This window comes from Pelophylax lessonae (genome assembly GCF_965119305.1).
Source record: "Pelophylax lessonae genome assembly, chromosome: 3".
In the NCBI taxonomy this organism is placed as follows: Eukaryota; Metazoa; Chordata; class Amphibia; order Anura; family Ranidae; genus Pelophylax; species Pelophylax lessonae.
Window position 1 is genome coordinate 402,770,983 of NC_138770.1, and position 23,685 is coordinate 402,794,667.

General features: G+C 43.0%; 1 protein-coding gene across 1 annotated transcript in view; it reads right to left on the reverse strand.

Moving 5' to 3' along the window:
• HDAC2 (histone deacetylase 2) overlaps positions 1-23,685 on the reverse strand; it is a 100,604-nt gene that overhangs the window by 13,050 nt on the left and 63,869 nt on the right. The window contains exons 11-12 of the mRNA XM_082249343.1: positions 23,485-23,615; positions 13,653-13,808 (exon numbers count right to left, since the gene is read on the reverse strand). Coding sequence (XP_082105469.1) covers positions 13,653-13,808; positions 23,485-23,615 — 287 coding nt within the window. The remainder of the gene's footprint in view (positions 1-13,652; positions 13,809-23,484; positions 23,616-23,685) is intronic.

A 23,685-nucleotide genomic window follows, 5' to 3' on the forward strand; every position in this document is an offset into this window, starting at 1 on the left:
GGAACTCCGCTTTAAAATGCCTAAAGTAGTAACAGAGGTGTAGACTTTTTTTGTACTCCGCGCCACTATGAAGACATAGGCCCAGGCTTCGAGGCTTCAATTTCTCTCAAAGCGATTGTTAAAGTGGCTGTAAACATCAGACATGAAATATGAGCAAAGCATGTCTCTCTATAGTGTGTAATGGTCTCAATTAGGAGCACCAAGTGTAATTTCTGTCTGATGCTTCCTTCCTCGGCTATAAACTTCTGCTAGGATACTGTTTCAGTTGCGTTGCATCATTATTTGCATCATAAGTTAAAGACGCTGAGAGCGCAGCAATCTACCCCGCTGTGCCTTTGTATTCTGACAGAGAGATCCAGCCCCTTCCTCCCCACGCTGCGAGAACACACTAATTAGCGCTTGAATGATCAGATGCTGGTTTTCCAGCATTGTCCCTTTGACAAAAGCCAGTAAATCGTACCTACTTCTGTAGGACAGACTGCAGTACACACTGACCAAATGTTGGCCAGTTTCTGTTGAACCGGCAATATTTGGCCCGTGCGTACCCAGCTTTAGGGCCAGGAGAGGGAAGGCCATAAAGTGGTTGTAAACCCTTACATACACCCAGTGAAGTGATTGGCCTCAGGCGATACAGAGTTGAAACAAATCCTACGAAAATTTTATTTGTTTATCTAAAGCCATCTTTCCCCAACATCCAAAGTTCAAAATTTACACATGATCTCTCAGCTCTGAAAAGCAGGGGACAGAGAGCTGAAGTAACATTAGTAAGGAGAGCTCTGAAAGCTGACTGGAGGGAAGGGACACACCACCTTCACACAACAGAGCTCAGACTGTCAATCAGCTGGAGCTCCCTCCCCATTACAATTTTTCTGTTGGTGTCAGGAAAATTCATCAACCTCTTTATATAAAATACTGTCCTGCCCTGAGCTTCAAAACAATTAAGGCCAGACCGGAAGTGATGTCGTAGGTGACCCAACTGACCCGGAAGTGAGGTCATCCTCAGTCCTCAAATGGGCATGTATTTTATATAAAGAGGTTGTGCTGGCCTGACCTCGATCTACTGAGGAAGCCTTGGAGGTGTAATGCATATAGGAATGAAGTCAAGTCAGCATATTTGATGCCACCACTGGGCGGTGTGGAGACCCCGTGGCGAGAAGGCAGTATACTTTTATACTATGCGCAGAACATGGCACTTAAGAGTGCATTTGTTTTGTGAAGTGTTCTGTTTTAGATTTTATTAATAGGTTTTAAGAACATATGGAGAGCACTATGGTTTGTTTTTTTATTTCTTTTGCACAAGTACATGTCACACGGAGAGGAGGCCGAACAGAAGCTCCAGTCCATGTGTCAGGCCTGTGATTGTTACTGGGAGCCAGGAGTCTGTTGGGAGTATAGAGGAGCAAATGTGCGTTTGACCTCGACAATTAAGCTCCAGCCTGGGAGGTGAACACATATGGTTCACTGGGCGTTATGTGACTTGTGGGTGATCCATTGGGAAGGCTGTGATATCTGGAATTCACTGGTGGTTGGCCAAACATGTATTTAACCCCTTAGCGCCGACGGAGCACAAATATGCTGCCTCTGCTTTAGGGGGGTGCAGCTAGAGGCATCACCCAAGTACCGTTTTTTAGAGCTGACGATCGGCTTTCTTGTATGGACAACCGATGATCAGCGGTTATTACAAGGAGAGGTGGTGGGGGGGGGGGGGGGGCATTTGGATGCTCGCCCGGTGGGACAGGAGACCTTAGCGTCCAGCCCGCACGTCCCTTGGCTGGCCGAAGACCCAAACAAAGTCAAATTCAGCTCGGGTCTCCGATGTAAAAACCCGGAAGCAAAGTGATGACATCACTTCCGGGTACTAAAGGCGCCAGATTGGAAAAAAAAAAAAAAAAAAGGAGGCAGAATTCAAAACAGCCCATCATAAAAAAAGGGCACCTGTCACTGCCTGTTACTGTCACAAGGGATATTTAATTCCTTGTGACAGCAAGTAATTTAAATGAAAAGGGTAAAAAATAAATAATTAGGTACATTTTTTTTTAAAGCGCCCTCCCTCCATGCTCACGCGCAGAAGCAAATGCATACGCAAGTCGCGTCCACTTATGAAAAGGTTGATAAAACTACACATGCGAGGTATCGCCACGATCGTTAAAGTGCGAGCAATAATTCTAGAACAAGACCTGCTCTGTAACTCTAAACAGGTAACGGTTAAAACATTTTAAAACATCGCCTATGGAGATTTTTAAGTACCGAAGTTTGTCGCCATTCCACGAGTGTGCGCATTTTAAAGCATGACATGTTGGGTATCTATTTACTCAGCGTAATATCTTTCACATTATACAAAAAATAAGGGTTAAGTTTTTTATTTTATCATTTGGGAATCATTGATTTAGGAGACAAGGTTTTAGCTGCGCTGCATCATTATTTGTATCATATCTTAGAGGGGTGGAGTAAAAACACCTAAAAGGTGCTGGGCAGCAACTAAAGCCCCGTACACACGTACGGATCGTCGTCATACAAACGTCGGCGGACGAAAGATCTGCCGATTGTACGCGTGTTAGTATGGTGCCTCCGACAGCTGTCTGCGCACAATCCGCGGACAAGAGTCTTTCTTGCAAACATGAAAATTTTTGTCTGCGGACACCAGAACGGACGTTTGTTCGCCTGTCAGTACAGAAATCAGCCGACAGACCGCAGATTTGCAAGACTGGGCATGCTCAGAAAATAAAAAACACAGGGAAAGTTAACCATTACATGACATCACTTCTGCAGTCAGCTGAAGTCTGCGGACAAAATCCTTGTGCTGTCCTTGTGCTGTCTTTGCACTTTTCAACAGACACCGACATCCCGGGGAGAAAATTGTATGACGACGATCCGTACGTGTGTACGGGGCTTAAGAAATCAAAGATCTGTGAGCGTGTTAATTTGCTTGGGATTGTACATTAGGGTTTGTGTGTCACAGACAGTTTATGGTATTTTGTATTAGTGACTGTGCTGATTGTCTTTCACTTTCCACAGTTTCGCAAACTTGACACAAACAGGGATGGGGACTAAGCCCTGATTCACACTGCTGAAGCTTTGAAAGCAAGCTACTTCAGCGCAATTTCAAAGCTGAACATCAGTGTGATTTGCATTGCAAATTGTGACTTCATTTAACAGAAGTCTATGCAAGTCTTAATGAAATCGGTAAAAAGTAGTGCAGGAAACTTTTTCATAATCGCTGCATCATAAGTCGCAGCGACATGAACGGTTCCTTTGCTGGCAATGCGGTGCGACCTGTCATGCGATTTGGAACTGTCCAATCCCACCGGTGTGAACGGCTAAGAAGGGAACAGGAGTTCTAGAACTATAATTGTGAAAAAAAAAAAAACTTGTACATACCTGTATACACTTAATACATGTAATGACCACATTCTAAATTTTCGCATACCGTACTTAATAATTGTATTCACTTTATCCAATCGTCTAGCTAAAATAACAGGGGTTAGCTCAAACTTGCACTGGCATGGCATAAACAGTTGCAGCAACAACATATGGTTTTAAATGTTATTTATTAAATAAAATCGTAATCCCCCGTTCACACTTAGGCAACCTGTGAGGAGACCTGGTCGCCTCACAGGTCGCCTTCCATAGGGAAGCTACGGACCCGTTCTAATAGGAGCGACACAAGTCGCTCCGACTTAGAAAAAGGGTCCGGAGCTTCTTTGGGGCGACCCGGAGGCGACCGCCATAGACTTCAATGTTATGAAGTCCGTGGCGGCCGCTCCGAGGTCGCGGCTCGCTGCTCGCACCTCGGAGGTCGCCACCCGAAGTCGGATCGCCCCTATGTGAACGGGGGCTTAGAATCACATTCGCATGCAATTCAGCAATTTTACCCCTATGAATGTTTTAAGCCAGATCAGGTTTAAATAATAAATACTGCTGGTACACAGAAACTGTAAGTGGCTCATCTAAGCCATTACAATTCCTTTGATCAGGCCACATCAGAGGCAAATAATATGCAGTTCTGCATACTAACTGGGTGTTCGACGTTTTTACAGGCATACTAGAAATGTATCCAATATTGATGCCTGGCTACAGTGACTGATTGATGGTCTGACATTTGTAAGAAACACTACCTATCTGAACAACAGCTGTAAATGACAAGAAAACAAAAAGGTCTAAACATGGCCAGTAAAGCACTTCACAAAAATTTCCCAACATGCTGACCTCCCCAAAGGTGGGAAGGAAAGTCGCAGCAGGTCTTGGAAGATGCAATCTTCCACAAGATTACCCTTTGCTTCCCAACATTCAGTCATGATAACCCTCAAAACGGATACTTACTGGTCTTAAAGCAGAAGTAAACCCTCCTATCATTTTAGCCAAGGAAGCTGCCATCTTGGCCTCTGTTTAATCTGCAACTGCCATGATGTTGCACATGTGACCTGTTAGGACACCAGCCATTGGATGGTTTGACAGTTTGGTTGAGAGCACAACCATTGTGACTGCTAGCATTTCCGCTTTAACGCCAAATATCTTACAATTGAATGTATATGGCTGAATAAAACAAAGTTTCTTTGGGCTTTTACCACTTGCTGACCGTCCCATTGCAGATTTGCTGCTACAGGGTGGCTGTTTTGTGCAGAATCACATATACACACACACACATAGGGCTGCGGAATATAATCGAAAGATCGATGCATCGCGATTCAACCCTTCGCGATTCTGCATCGATGCGGGAACCCTGAATAATCGATTCCTGGCTCCTCCCCCTCCCTCCCTCCACAGAAGTGTCATTGCTGGATTAATATGCAGCGGTGGCCTGGCTGCATCCGGCCCTGTTGCCCTCTCATTGGATGGTGTGTAGCCTCAGGAGGCGGGTGCTGCAGCACACCAACGGGCCGCCCCAACCACGCTCTCCCCCTTCCTCGGGATTTGTAGCTCTCACCTCCCCCATGGGCGGGTGTAGTCCTGCTCAAAGCCGACACAGACATGGCTGCAGCTATCATCACATCCCTCGGAAGAAACAGTCTGCTTCAGGAAATGAGCTGCGAGGGGAGGAGGAGGAGGAGGGGTGCACTGCTAGGAGTGCTCCGAAAGATGAGAGACCAGCCTGTCATGCTAAAAGTAAGTGAGGAGTGAGTGAGTGCAGCATAGAAGTGGCCCATCCCCCACCTCTGCTGTACCTCCAGTCCGTGTACTACTGTGCCTATCACATTGGGGCTTTTTTCTGTCTAGTTCTTCCTAAGATTTTCCTATAAAAAACTTTCCCACCTGGAAACATCCACTTATCTACAAGTAGTATACTTGTAGATAGAATGCCTTCCTTTTTTTTTTTTTTTTTCTTTCATTGATGTTGTTGACCTGCATTCTATCTAAGTTGCTACCAAAAGACTCAGCAATGATTTGTTAAAGTGATACTAAAGGGTATTATTTTTTTTCTATAAAATAAAAAAGCTATCATACTTACCTGCTGGCCGTCTCTTGTACCATGTCTGCAGTCTCTGACCCTCTCCTGTAGTGCGTCTGCAGTCTCTGACCCTCTCCTGTAGTGCGTCTGCAGTCTCTGCCCCTCTCCTGTAGTGTGTCTGCAGTCTCCGACCCTCTCCTGTAGTGTATCTGCAGTCTCTGACCCTCTCCTGTAGTGTGTCTGCAGTCTCTGACCCTCTCCTGTAGTGTATCTGCAGTCTCTGACCCTCTCCTGTAGTGTGTCTGCAGTCTCTGACCCTCTCCTTTAGTGTGTCTGCAGTCTCTGACCCTCTCCTGTAGTGTCTCTGCAGTCTCTGACCCTCTCCTGTAGTGTGTCTGCAGTCTCTGACCCTCTCCTGTAGTGCGTCTGCAGTCTCTGACCCTCTCCTGTAGTGTGACATCTTTGACCCTCTCCTGTAGCGTGACATCTCTGACCCTCTCCTGTAGTGTGACATCTGACCCTCTCCTGTAGTGTGACATCTCTGACCCTCTCCTGTAGTGTGACAAGAGTGTCCTTTAAAAGCAAATGAAAATAAAAATTATTCTTTAATGCTTGATTGTTTTTTTTTTTTATACAGTTTTGAAAACCGTTGGGCAGTGGGCTGGGCAGTAATCGCGATGCATCGTGATGCATCGCGGAATCTAATCGCGACCCTAATAATCGTAATCGCATCGAATCGTGAAGTAAGTAAAGATGCGCAGCCCTACACACACATATACACATACTAGAGCTGCACAATTATTCGTTAAAAAAAGAAAATCACGATATCGATTCAACACCCCTCACGATCCTAATCCAGCATTTCCATGATTCATGTAAGTGCAGAGCAGTTCCGTGCTCGCAGCTGAAAAAAAAAAAAAAAAAAAACACAACCGGCAACGTTTATTACAACATTGCTCAGTGCTGAGAGGTGAAACATTGTATCGGGTCATTTTTTTTAGATCAAAGGGATGAACTTAGGCCTATAAATGAGGTTAGTTTAACCACTTAAAGACTCAGGCTACGTTCACATCTTGGCGTTGCTATTTACAGGCATTTTTTAGGCGTTTTACAGGCATTTTTGTGCAGGCGTTTTTAGGTTGACAAGTGACCAATGGAAAAAAAATAAAAACGCCTGTAATCTGCCCAAAAAGAAGCTCATGTACTTTTTGGAGCGTTGGACGTTTTGCTTAAAACGTCAAAATGCTCAGATGTGAATAGTGGCCATTGAAATGAATAAGATTTGCCTTGTTGGGCGTTTTTGAGCTGATCCTAGAGCAGAAAAACGCCTACATGTGAACTTAGCCTAAGCCTTTTTCTGACACTTGCTGCTTACAAGTTAAAATTAGTATTTTTTTTTTTTTTTATATCAAATCACTTCGAACCCCCAAACATTATATATATTTTTTTTTTTTAGCAGAGACTCTAGAGAATAAAATAGGGATCGTTGCAATATTTTATGTCACACTGTAATTGCGCAGTGGTCTTTAAATGCAATTTTTTGGGGAAAAATACACTTCAATGAAGAAAAAAAAAACTAAACAGTAAAGTTAGCCCAATTTTTTGGTATACTGTGAAAGATGTTACACCAAAAATGGTGAGAGAATCATGATCTTTATTCTAAGCAAAAAAAAAAAAAATTGTGTGAGTCTCATTTTATCCAGAATTGTGCAGCTCTAATACACCCACTCTCACCAGCCACTTTATTCGGTAGACCTTGCTAGTACTGGGTTGGACACCCTTTTACCTTCAGAACTGCCTTCATTTTTCATGGCATAGATTCAACAAGGTGTTGGAAACATTCCTCAGAGATTTTGGTTCATATTGACAGGATAGCATCATTTTTTGGCTGCTATTCCATCATGTGAATCTTCCATTCCATAATGTCCCAAAGGTGCACTATTGGATGGAGATCTGGTGACTGTGAAGGCCATTGAAGTAGTGAACTCATTGTCATTTTCAAGAAACCAGTTTGAGATGATTTGAGCTTTGCGACACAGTGCATTATTCTGCTGGAAGTAGCCATCAGGGTACACTGTAGTCATAAAGGGATGGACATGGTCAGCAACAATATTCAGGTAGGTCATGGTGTTTAAAGAATGCTCAATTCTTACAAAGGGGCCCAAAGGATGATCAACTGGTACTAAGGGGCCCAAAGTGTGCCAAGAAAGTATCCCCCACTCCAATACACCACTAACAGCTGGAACCATTAATACAAGGCAGGATAGATCCATGCTTTCATGTGAATGTCGCAGTTGAAAACGGGACTCAGACCAGGCAACGTTTTTCCAATCTTCTATTGTCCAATTTTGGTGAGCTTGTGCAAATTGTAGCCCCAGTTTCCTGTTCTTAGTTGACAGGAGTGGCACCCGGTGTGGTCTTCTGTTGCTGTAGCCCATCTGCTTCAAGGTTCGATGTGTTGTGCATTCAGAGATGGTATTCTGCATACCTTTGGTGTAATGACTGGTTATTTTAGTTACTATTGCCTTTCTATCATCTCAAACCAGTCTGCCCATTCTCCTCTGACATTAACAAGGCATTTTCGTCCACACAACCGCCGCTCACTGGATATTTTCTTTTTTCAAACCATTCTCTGTAACCCCTAGAGATGGTTGTGTGTAAAAATCCCAGTAGATCAGCAGTTTTTCAAATACTCAGACCAGCCTGTCTGACACCAACAACCATGCCACATTCAGTCACTTAAATGCCCTTTCTTCCCCATTCTGATGCTCAGTTCGAACTCCAGCAAGTCGTCTTCACTATGTCTAGATACCTGAATACATTGAGTTGCTGCTATGCGATTGGCTGATTACCAATTTGTATGTGTGTGCATGCATATGATTCTGCACATCCACCTAGGGGCACACGTGCCGTTTCTTCTGTGATTAGTAACAGTAGAAGATGATCAGTTGGTGCCGTGAATGGATGTCCGCCAGCATCCGCTGATCGTTGAGAGAAGCTGGACAGAGCTCTGCGTATGGAAAAATGCAGAGCTCCGTCTTGCCAGCAGGGATGTGATACTTTGCAGGGAAAGAAAATCCATCACACCCCTTAGTGAAAGCAGCATACAGTGTACACAAAACCGCTGGTTAGGCCCACATTTAACCCTTTGATCACCCTAGATTTTTAACCCCTTCCCAGCCAGTGTCATTAGTACAGTGACAGTGCATGTTTTTTGCACTGTATTAGTGTCACTGGTTCCCACAAAGTGTCAGATTGAAGTTCCACTATAATTTACTGATCTCGCCACCATTACTAGTATAAAAATTTACACACACACACACACACACACACACACACACACACACACATATATATATATATATATATATATATATATATATATATATATATATATATATATATATATATATATATATATATATATATATATATATATATATATATATACACATATACACACATACATACATACACATATATACATACATATATACACACACACACACACACACACACACCATAGTTTGTAGATGCTATTACTTTTGCATAATCCAATCAATATATGCTTATTGAGAGTTTTTTTTTTTTTAGCAAAAATATGTAGCAGAATACAAACCTGCCTAAATGGATGTAAAAAATGCGATTTTTTTTTCCATTTGTTATTGGATGTGTCTTATAGCAGAAAGTATATATATATATATATATATATATATATATATATATATATATATATATATATATATATATATATATATATATATATTTTTTTTTTAAATCAGTTAGCGCAAAAAATAAAAAACACAGAGGTGATCAAATCCCACCAGAAGAAAGCTCTATTTGTGGGAGGTGTGGACAAATTTTATTAAGTACAGCATGGCATAACCGCGCAATTGTCAGTTAAAGTAATACAGTGCCATTTTTAAAAAAATGGCCTAGTCACGAAGAGGAGTAAATATTCCAGGGGTCAGTTGATTAAACGGTTTATACTATACCATAAAATAAAAGTGCAGAGCAATGGGTAAAATGTATGCTAAACACACTAAACAAAAATGGTAGTGCTTAAAACGGTTTATCCCTAATTGTTGCCAAGATAAAAAAAAACGTTTCTAGGTTATATTTTATCCGCACCAAAAGGGAACACTTTTTAGCTTTTCCCCCATAAAACATACAATTTTGCGTACTAAAAATATTCTCCTCGCTGAACCTGGGACTAATGAGCTGCAGCACTTTCATTCATAATGCAGTAGAAACAGTTGGCAATACCTCTATTAGTTCAGTAGTGTGCCATCCTTTTATCCTGAAGATCAGGTAATTACTACATAAAGGCCAACACTGCGGTAAACAAGCATTCCAATACACCAAGAAATTATTGTGCTTGCATAAAAAGGACTGCAGAAAAACTGCTTGGTTTCACCAATTTCAAACTGCTATTTTCTTATAAAAACTTACCTCTTAACCCAAGTGTTTTTTTTTTTTTTTTTTTTTAAGTTTCTATTTTTTTTTATAAAGTATTTATATCCCCCACAGAGAGAAAATAGATTTATGCAACCCACAGAAAGAAAAATCTCTCCCAAACTGACAATCAGTGACAGAAGTCTGTTATGTACTGCCAGGACCAAAAAATGTTCTGTCAAACTGATGAGGCATGTGGATATTCACTGAAGGATAATTCTCTTTTTATTGAATGTACCAAAGGGTAAAACATTTTTATTTAAAAAAAATATCCAAACTTACATTCAGGTATGTAAGGTGCAGCTTGAATGTGGATGGAAAACCAATGTGCAGATGTCTACAGATTCTGCAGGCTGGCAGTAGTTTGACAGCTACTGCCTTTCACGCTGCACCTTAAATACCTGAATGCAAGTCGGGATATTTGCTTTAAATAAAATGTCACTATGTTTACCAACTCCTGTGCTCCGGCTGCTTTCTGTCTTTCACTTGTTGCGGATGATCTTTCCCTGATCTGTTGTGCCGAGCTGCGGAATGGTTTTGATTTATCCCTCCATCCCGGATTTTTTCCTGCCATGACTTCCACCACAGACACTGCTGATCTCTAGGAAATATCATTCTAAACCATCATCACGCCATACTGCCACCCTTGGAACATGGTCTTTAGGATGAAGTACTGGATTCATACCCTCTTGGCATTTCCAATAGATCTTCAATTTTAGGTATAAGTGGTCTTTGTTTGGGCTTCTTGGGACTTTAACTGTGAGCGCAAGAGATTCTATTATTTAAGTATACCTGCTCAACCCCATCAACCACAGAGAGGGAAACCTCATTGCATGAAAGGACCTCCTGTCTGTCCAAATATCAACATGAACCAAAAAAGTAAATCCTGCCCACCACCTCGAGTTCCTCTTGGCATTATTTCATTACAAGCATAATAGTAAACAAGGACATAGTCCAGTAATGTATTTCAGTCGCCAAGTGGCCCCTTTCAGATGGAGTGGATCCATCCAAGCGGGTGACAGGTCTGTTTGCTCCACTACGCACAGCAGACACTGACACAGCCCGCTCTCCTCGTCAATTTTTAATGGATTTCATCAGCTAGGATGCCCGGTGGGTTTCAGTGGAAACATGTCCACTGACATCCGCCGCCCCATAGAGATCAATGGGTGGTCTAATTGGGTCCGCCTGAAGAACTGACAGGCAGACCTAATCAGTCCACTGGTAAAGGGGCCTAAAAGTGATTCTAAAGGAAGAATTATAAAAAAATAAAACACGCACACGTTATATTTCCCTGCTCTGCAATGGTTTTGCACAGAGCATCAATCCTTGCGTCTCCTCCCTGCCGAGTGCCCCCAATAGAAAGCCACTTGCTGGCACTCGTGCAGGCTTGCTCCCTAGCCGAACACTGTGTCCATTCACAAACAGAACGTAGCATGGTCCTGCCCCCCACTCTCTCCTCACAAGCTGCAGTGTGAGCCAATGAGGGGAGAGAGAGACCTGGAAGAGCCGCTGCTCTTATGCACATCGCACAAAATTGTAGTACCAAAAAAATAAATAGATAGATAGATAATATTATCTATCTATCTATCTATCTATATATATATATATATATATACACACACACACACACACACACACACACACACAGTGGGTACGGAAAGTATTCAGACCCCCCTTAAATTTTTCACTCTTTGTTATATTGCAGCCATTTGCTAAAATCATTTAAGTTCATTCTTCTTCCTCATGAATGTACACATAGCACCCCATACTGACAGAAAAACACAGAATTGTTGACATTGTTGCAGATTTATTAAAAAAGAAAAACTGAAATATCACATGGTCCTAAGTATTCAGACCCTTTGCTCAATATTTAGTAGAAGCTCCCTTTTGATCTAATACAGCCAGGAGTCATTTTGGGAAAGATGCAACAAGTCTTTCACACCTGGATTTGGGGATCCTCTGCCATTCCTCCTTGCAGATCCTCTCCAGTTCTGTCAGGTTGGATGGTAAACGTTGGTGGACAGCCATTTTTAGGTCTCTCCAGAGATGCTCAATTGGGTTTAAGTCAGGGCTCTGGCTGGGCCATTCAAGAACAGTCACGGAGTTGTTGTGAAGCCACTCCTTCGTTATTTTAGCTGTGTGCTTAGGGTCATTGTCTTGTTGGAAGGTAAACCTTCGGCCCAGTCTGAGGTCCAGAGCACTCTGGAGAAGGTTTTTGTCCAGGATATCCCTGTACTTGGCCGCATTCATCTTTCCCTCGATTGCAACCAGTCGTCCTGTCCCTGCAGCTGAAAAACACCCCCACAGCATGATGCTGTATCCTCTCTTCTGTAATCTATTCTGTACGCACTCTGCATCTTTTTCAAAATAACAGCAACTTCCTGCTCTAGTGAATTCACCTACTAGAACTGCTGTTAGGTCCCTTTCACACGGGTGTTCAATTTGTCCATTTTTCATTCATCCATTCACGGATTAAAAAAAAAAAAAAAAAAAAAAAAAAAAGGACACCAATGCATCTCTATGGAAAAACAGATGTAAACAGGTGATCAACCATTTACATCCGCTTCCGCCAACATCAGTTTTTTGGAACAAATCAAAGCCCTATTTTTTTCCGTTAAAAAAAGGAACCAACTAACTGATAAGAAACTGATGTTAACAGATCTGTTTTTTCTTTGAAAAAACATGACTAAACAGATGAAACAAACGGAACACTCGTGTAAAGGGAATTACAACTCAATGAGCAGCAGATTAAGGTATTAGGAAGAAATCTCACTCGTAGCCCTACCAGGGTAACATCCAAAACATTTTTTTTTTACAGGATCCTTATTGGATGTAAAAATGAAATTTAGCTCTAGCAATTGCCTACGTTTCCTCTTGTCATTAGAGCAACGTGATGTCACTATGGCACAGAATTGGCCTTTGACTTAAAAGCTGGATATAGGAAGTCTAAAACGTGCTGTATACATAGACAGAGAGGAGATGCTATTGTGATATACCGTGCAAGTAAAGGCAGCTGACCAATGTTTGCTAGAGTTAAACCACTTATAGGCAACAGCAAAGCCCCCATACATAATACAGTTAACCCCAATGAAACGCAAAAAATAACAGCTAATATCTGCCTGGTTGGTATTCACACCCATTTTCTACGCTTACAGTTAAGGAACACAGCAACCAATATGAAACACTCTAAAGTACAGTGGAATAAAATAGATGTTCTTCCTATGAGACTGCAATAATATATATATATATGATGCTTCATGGCCAAACCAAAGAAAGTGCTTGACAGTAAGCCAAATTAGTTCAGCACAGATGAAGAAAGAGGAGTGTAAAAAGCGATAGATTTACAGCCATTTTAAATGGGCAGCAAAGGGGTGGTAAAAACAGGCAGTGGATCTGCAATTTTTATTTTACCTCCCCCTCTACCAACTTAAATCCCAACATGTGTATGGGGTGATACGCATGCAGAGGCCCCTGATGTTTTGCCTAGCGGTAAATGTACCACAGCCTGTACAACTTGCCCATAGGACCACAATGTAACCACAAGCCAAATGATTGGATTGTGCTTGTGGCACAATACTTCAATACAAAAATCGCCTCTTTTTTTTTTAACAACCCAACAACATTTAAGAGTCAGCAGGATTGCCCCCTGAATGCCTTGAAGCCACTGCTTTATCCCCCTCTATAAAGCTTTACAAACTGCTTTTCAGAAGGCAGTAGAGACTGAAGTCCATTTGAATGAGCCCATAAGGAAAAAAAAAATATACACAGATGTGAAAAAGTTGTGTTATGATCTGAATCCAGATGTACTAACCTGATTTTTTGTCGTCATTTTCCTTTTTATCTTCTTCAAGTCTCGCTTTTTTTGTTCCCTTTTTATGATCAGCAACATTACGTCTTCCCCCTTCACCTTCATCCTCAGAGTCTGAAAACTCTTCTTCGCAGGCTATCCGCTTGTCAGAAGCTCGTACTAGAATATCGAATTGACAGAACACAAAACGATAGTAAGGCTCCAGAAAACACATGAATACATTTTTCATGTAGTTAGAAAAAGGTCAAATCAGCCCCTAGGAAGAGTCAATAAACATTTTCATGGCTATGTCAACTCGATTATTGATTATTCTAACTGAAGCTGGCATACTGACTCCATTTATTTCCAAGGTAAACATTTTTACTTTTCTATCAGTTTGAAAGGTAACTTCTTGCAATGCTCGAGGGAAAGACCATACATTCTCTGGTATAAAGTGTTTAAAGACGGGAAAGTTCCAAGTACCACTAATCACTTGCATACAAAGCATAAGGTTCATCAAGCATGGCTATACATTTCCCAATAATCAAAAGCCCAATTTGGGCATGGTTTGCAACTATAGGGCTGTTTCTGATCACCCAAGGGAGTTGTAGGTACTTACTGCACATATAGACTCTTTAGCTTGTTTAAAAAATCTGTATACTACTATGAACAATTATGCCACAAATAAAGTACTATGCTTACTTGTATCAGCATAATTTCTGTCTGACAATTGTGCCAGGTCAAGGGACTAGCCCTTAAGGTAGGCAATTATCTATTTGTCCATGGTTCTTGGAAAAAGATACCTGCCCACCTATGGGCACCGTTGGAATCATGGGTTGGGGTCACTTTGCGGTGCCTGGACTTTCCTGTGCTTGTTTTCAGTTCAGTTGAATATCAGTGAAGAGACCCAAGATCTTACACCCTTACTTATTATCTTACATCTTACTTATAATCAGGGCCCCAGAATTAAGCAAATTCTTCTTCTCAGCAGTAATTCCTACCCCTGTAGATTGTCAAATGAATAATGATGAGACGGGGTGAGACAATCTCAGCTTGAATGAAAAGCCAAAGCACGTTACAATCCAAATCTAGGAACCAATATGAACACGAATGATAATGCTTGTACATTGACAAACATTTGTGTATACACTTTGGTGTACAAGACAAGTTCATTTTATTATAACGTTTTAGATGCTTAAATAAAGCCTATATGCAGAGAGAAGTATTTAGTGTTTTCAGGAGAGGTCAGCAAAGGAGATTCCATTCTTTCTTTACTACAGGTGTGCTCTAAAGCTTAGTAGATACCACTATTTCTTTTGAACGAAAAAATAAATAAACTGACAGCTCAGGTCGTAGCTGCTGTACTAACAAGCTGATGTAAGTAGAGCAAACTCACCTGATGAGCTATTGTGTTCTGACAGGGGGACGACCCTCTCCGCACCGTAAGAACACTCTGGTCAGTGTTCTCAGCCATGGGTAACAACCTCATGCATCTCAAAAAAGCTACAGCCATGAATGAACAAACACTTACTGATTATGGAGTATTAATGCCTCCAACATTCAGGAATGTAAGGAAAAATTCAGAAAATAATCTGTTTATTACCACTCATCTAAACTCAGCTTCTCTATAAATCCAATGGTGTCTGGGTACAACAAAGCGTGGATCAAAATGATTTCCAGTGATGTCAAGGTAAACCTGACTTGCAGTGTATTTCCACTTTCGCAGCCAAACTAGGAAATGACCTGCTTCATATTTGTTACATGTTCCCTTCACATAAAAAAATAAAAATAAGATTGCTGCTTATATTTTTACTTCTACTTTTCCAAAAACTTTAAAAAAAAATTGCATTTGTAAAGTCCTTATCTTGGCATACAGTACAGGACTTGTATTCACGGACCATAGATTAAAATTTGAGTGAAGCAACAAGTCCATGCTCAAAGAGTCAAGTTTACTTGGTAAGCTTCAGTTTATATGCAAGCAATGTATCTATGCCTTTTTTATGATATATATATATATATATATATATAGATATATATATAGATATATAGATATATATATATATATATATATATATATATATAGATATATATATATATATATATATATATATATATATATATATATATATATTTATATTTATTTATTTTAGACAGCTGACTTTTTTACATTACGTTTAAGAAGGAGTGACCACAGAAGACCGAGGCAGATAGGAGGGGGCCTATTTCCTATACTGTACTACAAGACATGGAGTTTACAAATCAAAACTACCATTAGCATAATACTACAGTACAGGGCGTTGGGCTTGTTTTAATAGACATGAGATGTCTCAAAGCAGTAAACTGAGGGGTGAACAACAAAACAGAAATCAAAGCTGCCAACAGGCCCACATAAGACAATAGTTCAAAAACCTATATAAAACATTTAGATGACAGCTTGAAGTGCCTCGCAGCCAAAGCTAACATCATCTGATCCATGAACATCCACTTAGTAAACCTGAATAATATGTGAAGAGAGGACCAGGTGTGGCCTTGCAAATCTGGGGGACAGATGCCTGATGCTAGAAAGCCCAAGAGACACCAACATAAGGTGATATAAGCTCTGATGGAACCCTTCCCTTAAAGGCATAGGCCCTAGAAATAAGTTGATCCACCTGCCAATAGTGGAGTGAGAGGCAAGATTTCTTCAACCAGAGCCTGTAGGTAGGACAAAGACTCAGTCATGACAGAGGTTTTCGTTGCTAGGTAGACCCTGACAGCCATTACATCCAAGTAGCGTTAAGATACTTCCTTCGTGTATTTTGGGGCAGGATAGGCAAAGGAGGACAATATTCTCATTGAAGTGGAAAGGAGAGACCACCGTGGGTAGGAAAGATGTAATTCTTCTTAAGACCACCTTGTCCCTGTGCAAGACAGCAAAGGGCTCTTTACAAGAAAGGGCTGCCAGCTCAGAAACACCAACATTACATGTGCGGTCTCCCAAAGGGATATGTCAGCTCAAAGAGACTCAGGGCCAGATGCTGGTCAAGACCAGGCCAAAATACAAACAGAGTATTCTCTGGGACTCAGTTGTCTGCCCTCGCACAAGGCAAACTAATACTGTACTTCCATGTGCGATGTTAGATCTCGCAGAAGGTAGATTTTCTGGTTCTGAATAAGGTGGGGGTAACCAAGTTAGAGAGAACCTCTATCCTTCAGGACCAGGGTTTCAGTAACATGCCAATAAAGCCAGTGCTCACTTAGACCTCATCTGAGGACTATGTTCCCTGGACAGTTAGGGAGGCTACACAAGGCCAATCCTCATGCAGTGCGCCTTCAATTTGTGTGGATAGGAAAGGTCTTTCTTGGTCACTTAAGCCCCGTACACACGCATCGATTATTGCCTGTGAATTTTCGGCCAAAGTCCGATCGGCCGATTTTCGGCTTGTTAGTAGGATGCTTCCGACAACCGACTGACTTTTCAGCCGAAAAAAAATCTGGTGTGCAGGCTATAACATTTTTGTTGGCCATCAACACAAAGGCCGATTTTCCGTCAGTCCGTACAGTTTTCGGCAGACAAAAATCTGAGGAGCAAGACTGGGCATGCTCAGATTTCGGCAGACAAAAATCTGATGAGCAAAACTGGCCATGCGCAGAGAAGAAAAAACACACAGAAAGTAAACCAGCACATGACATTACTTCTGAAGTAGATTTTTGTTGGCCAACAAAAGTCCAGTGCAAGTCTAGAGCACATTTCAAACAACACAACAACACTGGACAAAAGTCGGCCGATAATCGTTGTGTGTGTACGAGGCATTAGTGTGTTTTGGCTGTAGAGAATCAGGTGCTACCCAGGGAAAGACTAGTTCGTACCAAATTAATTTGGCTTTCCCATATTTGACTGCAAGAGACCAAATAACCAAACTTGTATGACATATCAAAATAAGGCAAACTAAAATTATATTTTATTTAAAAGCTAAAGCACATACAAAAATCCTAGGCCACTGAATAATTACAGTAACATACTGATGCCACAATGCCGCATTTATACTGAATATTAATATTACAGGGTAAAATCAGCAATTCTGCTAGAATAATTCAAATACACATATACAGACAGTCTAATAGAAGAGTAGTCCTCAAGCAGACAAGGAGCCTATAATGATCCCGCCTAAGTACACAGTGTTCCAAAAAGTTCTATGCAAGGGCTAAATATAAAGAATAATATAAAGTATATTTAGCCCACGTGTAGAACTCTTTGGGACACTTAGGAGGGATCATTATAGGCTTCTAGTAAGCTTAGGGAATACTCTTTATACAGAATTGCTGATTTAGACTATAATATACTTAAAGTGATATTAAATGCTTTTTAATTTTTAAATTAACAAACATGTTATGCTTACTGGCTGTGTGCAGTGGTTTTGCACAAAGCAGCCATGATGCTCCTCTTCTTTAGGTCCCCCTCCAGTGCTTCTGGCCCCTCCCTTCTGCCGAGTGCCCCAGAGCAATGGGCTCTGCGTGTGTACACACACACACACACACACACACACACACACACACACCTTGGAACCGCCCCTTCTCTCTTCTCCCTGGCTGTGATTGAATTGTCTCAGCCAATGAAAATGGAGAGTCCCTGGAGAGCCTAGTCTCTCGTGGACAATGCTGGATAGCGATGGGGCTTAAGGGAGGCTGCTGCATACAGATTTTTAATCTTTATATTCATTATATATGAGGCATTGTGGCATCAGTATGGTACTGTAATTATTCCTTGGCCAAAGATTTTTTTTTTTGCTTTTAATGTGCTTAAGCTTTTAAAAGTATTTCAATAAAATAATTTAGGTTGCCTGATTTGACGTGTCATATAAGCTGGTGTTTTTATTTATATTGTATAGTTCGTGTTCTACCAATGACTCTCCCTTATATTACACTATATTTATTTTTTGCTTGCTTGACTTCATTAATTCACACAGGGGACTCAGTTGAGAAAAAAAAAAATGGATTTTTGTCTTACTGTAAAATCCTTTTTTCTGATGTGCATTGACGGACATAGCTCCAGAATCTTCTTAACCATTAGGTTATGCCACCCCCTACAGGAGTAGGACACTAGGCAGTAAAAAGCTTTACCACACCTATGGGGCAGTCCCAGGGGATATACTTCCACACTCTGCTATAGGCATTCAGTTTTGTTGCAAGCAGTGTCAGAAGAAAAATAACCCAACTCAATAGAGGGGTGGGTGCTGTGTCCGTCAATGAACATCAGAGAAAAGGATTTTACGGCAAGACAAAATTCCAATTTTCTCTTTCACTCATTGATGGGACACAGCTCCAGAATCTTCTTAACCATTGGGACATCCCGAAGCAGAGTTAAAACATGAGGGGTGGGAAAAACACAGCAGAAAAAAATTCCCAAAAAGCTAAAACCTAGCCAACCAGGTAACATGAAGCTCGACCAGGAACAACTGGAGCTCACCTGAAAACAATACACCCTCAAAGAGGACCAGGTCATCTCAAACAGTGGCCTGCAAAACTTTGCGGCCAAAAGCAGCATCCACAGATGCCAGTACATCCACTTTATAAACGTTTGTGAAAGTGTGCACAGGTAACCAGGTGGCCGCCTTGCAAATCTGTATCACTGACGCCTGATGGCGGAAAGGAGGCACCAAGTGCGGGCGTATAAAGTGCCTTAACAGGGAACGGAGGAACCCGACCCTTGATGGAATAGGCCTGCACCACCGTCTGTCTTGTCCATCTGGAAATGGTTGTGGCAGACGCGACCAACCCTTTGCGATGTCCATCCGTAAGGACAAACAGTAAGGCTGATTTCCTAAACGACTCGGATGTCGCAAGGTACACCCTGAACGCCCGACCCACATCCAGAGAGTGCAAGGCAATGCCCCTAGGATGTTTAGGCTTAGGACACAGGGAAGGCAACACAATGTCTCCATTCAGATGGAAACCAGAACAATCTTAGGAAGGAAAGACTGACAAGGGCGAAGCACCATTTAAACCACCAGCTCCAACACCCTGCGTGAAGTAGTAATAGCCACCAAGAAGTCTACCTTCTGGGACAATGTAAGCAGAGGAAGCTCGCAAATATTTTTGAAAGGCTGTTACTGGAGAACAGACAGCACCAAATTGAGATCTCACGGAGGCAACCGAAACTGTACTGGGGGAGCCAATTGGCTAACCCCATGAATAAAGGTGCAAACCAAAGAATGCGTAGCCAAAGGACCGTAAAAGACGACTGCCAAGGCTGAAAACCTGGCCCTTGACGGTACCCAAGGCAAGGCGTTGCTCAACATGTTGTTGGAGGAATGCCAAAATCCGAGCCACCGAAAGGATATGGGGATGACCACCAAGAGACTCACACCACGCAATGTAGGTCTTCCAGGCGCAATTATAAATCTTCCTAGGAGGTAGCTTTTCTAGCCTTTAGCAGCGTGGGAATAACAGATTTAGACAACCCCCTATCCTTCAGCATCTGGCTTTCAACAGCCAAGCTGTTAAAGCCAGCGACTGTAAAGCAGGTTGGAAGATTGGCCCTGGGCCAATAGATCTTTTTTGAGAGGAAGTCTCCAAGGGGCATCGGCGACCAGCCGTACCAGATCGGCGAGACTAGTCTGGAGCCACTAGGATGACTAGATCCCTACTGCCTCGATCCTTCGCAGAAGACTCGGCAGAAGTTTAGCGGAGAAAGCCATATATCAGATAATACTGGCCCAAAGGAGCCACCAGTGTGTCTGGCGGCAGCCAGAGGATCCCGAGACCTTGCCACATTCTCTATCTTCCTGTTGAGCCAAGAGGCCAACAGGTCCACCTCCGGAGTTCCCTACCTCCCGAGCCGCCAAGACACTTCTTGTGCCCCCTTGGTGATTGACATATGTCACACCTGTGGCATTGTCCGATTGAATCCTTACTGGGCAACCCTAAAGGTGATTTGGCCAATGAGCCAGACAAAGGTTATTGATCGGTAGTCTTGACTCCTCCAGAGTCCAGACCCCTTGAGCACATCCGTGCCCATAACACCTCCCAACCCGGACAGGATGGCAACCGTGGAGACCACTGTCCAGTACAGGGGAAGGAAGGATTTGCCCTGTCGAAGCGCCGGTAAGCGAAACCACCACTCGTATACCCTCCCTTCTAGATTGTAAGCTCTAACGAGCAGGGCCCTCTAGTTCCTCCTGTATTGTAACTGTATTGTCTTCCTTCACATTGTAAAGCGCTGCACAAACTGTTGGCGCTATATAAAACCTGTATAATAATAATAATAATTCCGGCTCAAAAGGATCAGATTGTCTAGGGACTGTGGATTCTTGTCCCACTTGGCAAGAATCTCTCTTTGCAGAGGTTTCGAGTGGAACTGTGCAAATGGAACCGCCTCGAAAAGGTAGACACCATCAGGCACAGCACCCACATGCAAGTCCTGAAAGATGACCGACTGCTGGACAACAGGAGTCAAATCGCATCCTGCAGCTTTTGGAGTTTTTTTTTTCCCCGGAAGAAACACCCTGGCTGAAGCAGAGTCCAGAGTCAGGCCCAGATAGTGCAACTTGGTGGACGGAACCAGAGCATATTTTTGGAAGTTCAATTTCCAACCAAACGCCGGCAGAGTCTGTACAGTAACTCTGCTCGCAGAAGAGCGTCCAGGTACCCAGTACCGCAATCCCCCGCTCCCGCTACAATGTCAACACCGGGGCCAACACTTTTGTGAATTCCCAAGGAGCTGAGGCGAGACCAAAGGGTAATGCCCTGAATTGATAATGCTCCTCGCCCACGGCAAAGTGGAGGAAATGCGGATGACTGTCATATTGGAATATGAAGGTAAGCATCCTTTGATGTGGGGAAGCCACTACCCACGAATGGACTCCATTCAGGGCTTCCATACCCGCACAAAGCGGTTCAAAGCCCTGAGGTACAGGATGGGACGTACCATACCTTCCTTCCTGGGAACTGTAAACCGGTTTGACTAGAAACCTTGGGCTTGTCTGCAGGTCTGGAATAACCCGCTCTCGGCTTACCAGACCTGGTCCTCTTGGAACCTCCGGAGGAGGTCCTGACAGACTTCGATCCTTTGTCTTGAGATCCTGAGAGAGGAAAAGGCAGCAAATGAACCGAGAAAAAAAAAAAAGGGCCCTTGTCTGCGACGAGTTGGGGGCTTCAGCTAGACCAACTGAGGCCACCCCCCAATAAAGGCACCAAATTTGGCGGCATGGCCTAGTAGGGCTGCAAGCCAGGGCCAAACTTTTGAGAGCCGCAAGCCCCAGCGGATCTGACCACCCGGGGCAGCGGAGGGGCAGGCGGATGCCCACGCGGGAGACAATGGCTTCAGCCATCCTCACAGGGGCCGCCTCACATAGGTTCTGCCGAGTAGGCCGGAAAAAGCCGTGGCCTAAATTTTAGGCTGGATCCGGCCATGTGAGGCACATAGCCGCAGATGGTAAAACATCCGTTCCGCTCCACCAGCCCAACAACTGCCGCAGGGAGCACCGAGGACATCCCTGCTCTAGTCACCAACCCCCAGGATGGCAGGGAACCCTGCTCATCCACCCGTTGCGCACCAGGAAAAACCCAGTCAGCATCAGCAGCTCGGCCAGCAGCAACTACAGCCAACCCCCCCCCCCCCCATAGGAGCATGTGGCAAAGCCAGCTCACAACCGCACCCGGGGAGGGGGGGGGGGGGGAAGACCCACAGTGACTGTTTAGAGGGGCTGGGGGAAAGGGAGAGGTACCGTCCCAGGAAGGGGCCCACATCCACCCCAAAAGACCACCCGGGGGGGGGGGGGGGGAACGACACACTACTTACCACAACACCATGGAACTGGGTGGGCACCGATCCGGGTAGACCACCACACCATGGGAATGGGGGTGCTGCGGGCCATGATGCGACTCAGGCCAGGTCGTATGTGCCCTCCCCAGACGTTTAACCCGCAGGCAAGCCACTGTTCCAGTGGGGCTATGTCATGGCTGACCTAGGATGGAGCTGAGGCCTGCTCCCTGGCCTGACTGGGGAGAGCTTAGGGATCTAGAATATCCAGTCCGTCGCCCAGTCCAGCAGTTCATTGTAGTTCTCAAAGGAACAGAAAATAATAAAAGAGAAAAAAATACCATCTAAAAAAGGGAAAAAATGCTAAGACCAAGGATCCCAGCAAGGAACTAGGTCCTTACTCCTGACTAGGCAGGAAAAAAACTGAATGCCTATAGCAGAGTGTGGGAGAATATCCCCCTGGAGCTGCCCCATATGCGTGGTAACGCTTTTTCCTGCCTAGTGTCCTAGTCCTGTAGAGGGCAGCATAACCCAATGGTTAAGAAGATTCTGGAGCTTTGTCCGTCAATGAACGAAAGAAGTTACGTTTTACTTTACTACTGGTGTTAAAGCCAATTACTTTGTATCCAAGGCACAGGCTGTAAATTAGGCTTTGACTTTTTAAAGTCTACAGACCTTTATTGGATAGTAGAGACTCTGTTATTCGAATGTTAATTAAAAGGAGGCAAAAGGCATGATTTCAGGTCTAAGATACATGTGCAGCGTGGACCTGGTATTCAAGTGGGCTCCACATGTATGATTATTAAGACTAACACAGGTATTTGAAGAGCACCACAGGATGCCTGTATTCGAAAGCCACTGTTAAAAATTAGAAACATTTTAGACCAGATCAAGTTCACCTTACAGGAGGGCAAGCCAATAATTTATTAAGGCTGTTAAGTTTAAAATGGGGAGGGAAAATAAAATAAAAGGAAACCAACAACCATGTATGACAGGTTATTCTTCAATATCTAGCTGTGCCATTACATAATGTTTTCTTTAGGAGTTCCTCTTTAAACAACTGAAAACTCAAATACATTATACAGTCACTCTATTATTAGTAACAGTATTGCTCACTAGAAATACGCTTATCTGGGTCCTCTGCTTCTTCATCTCCACTGTCCTCCTGAATGGCATCTTCTGGTATAGCCTGCATTTGTACACCCGGCGCATGGGGAAGCATACGCAGATTCTCAAATAAGCGCTGCCTAAAGTGCAAAACATTAAAAAATTGAAAAAAGAGCAATTCCAAAATTTGTAATGCCGCAAAATAATGTT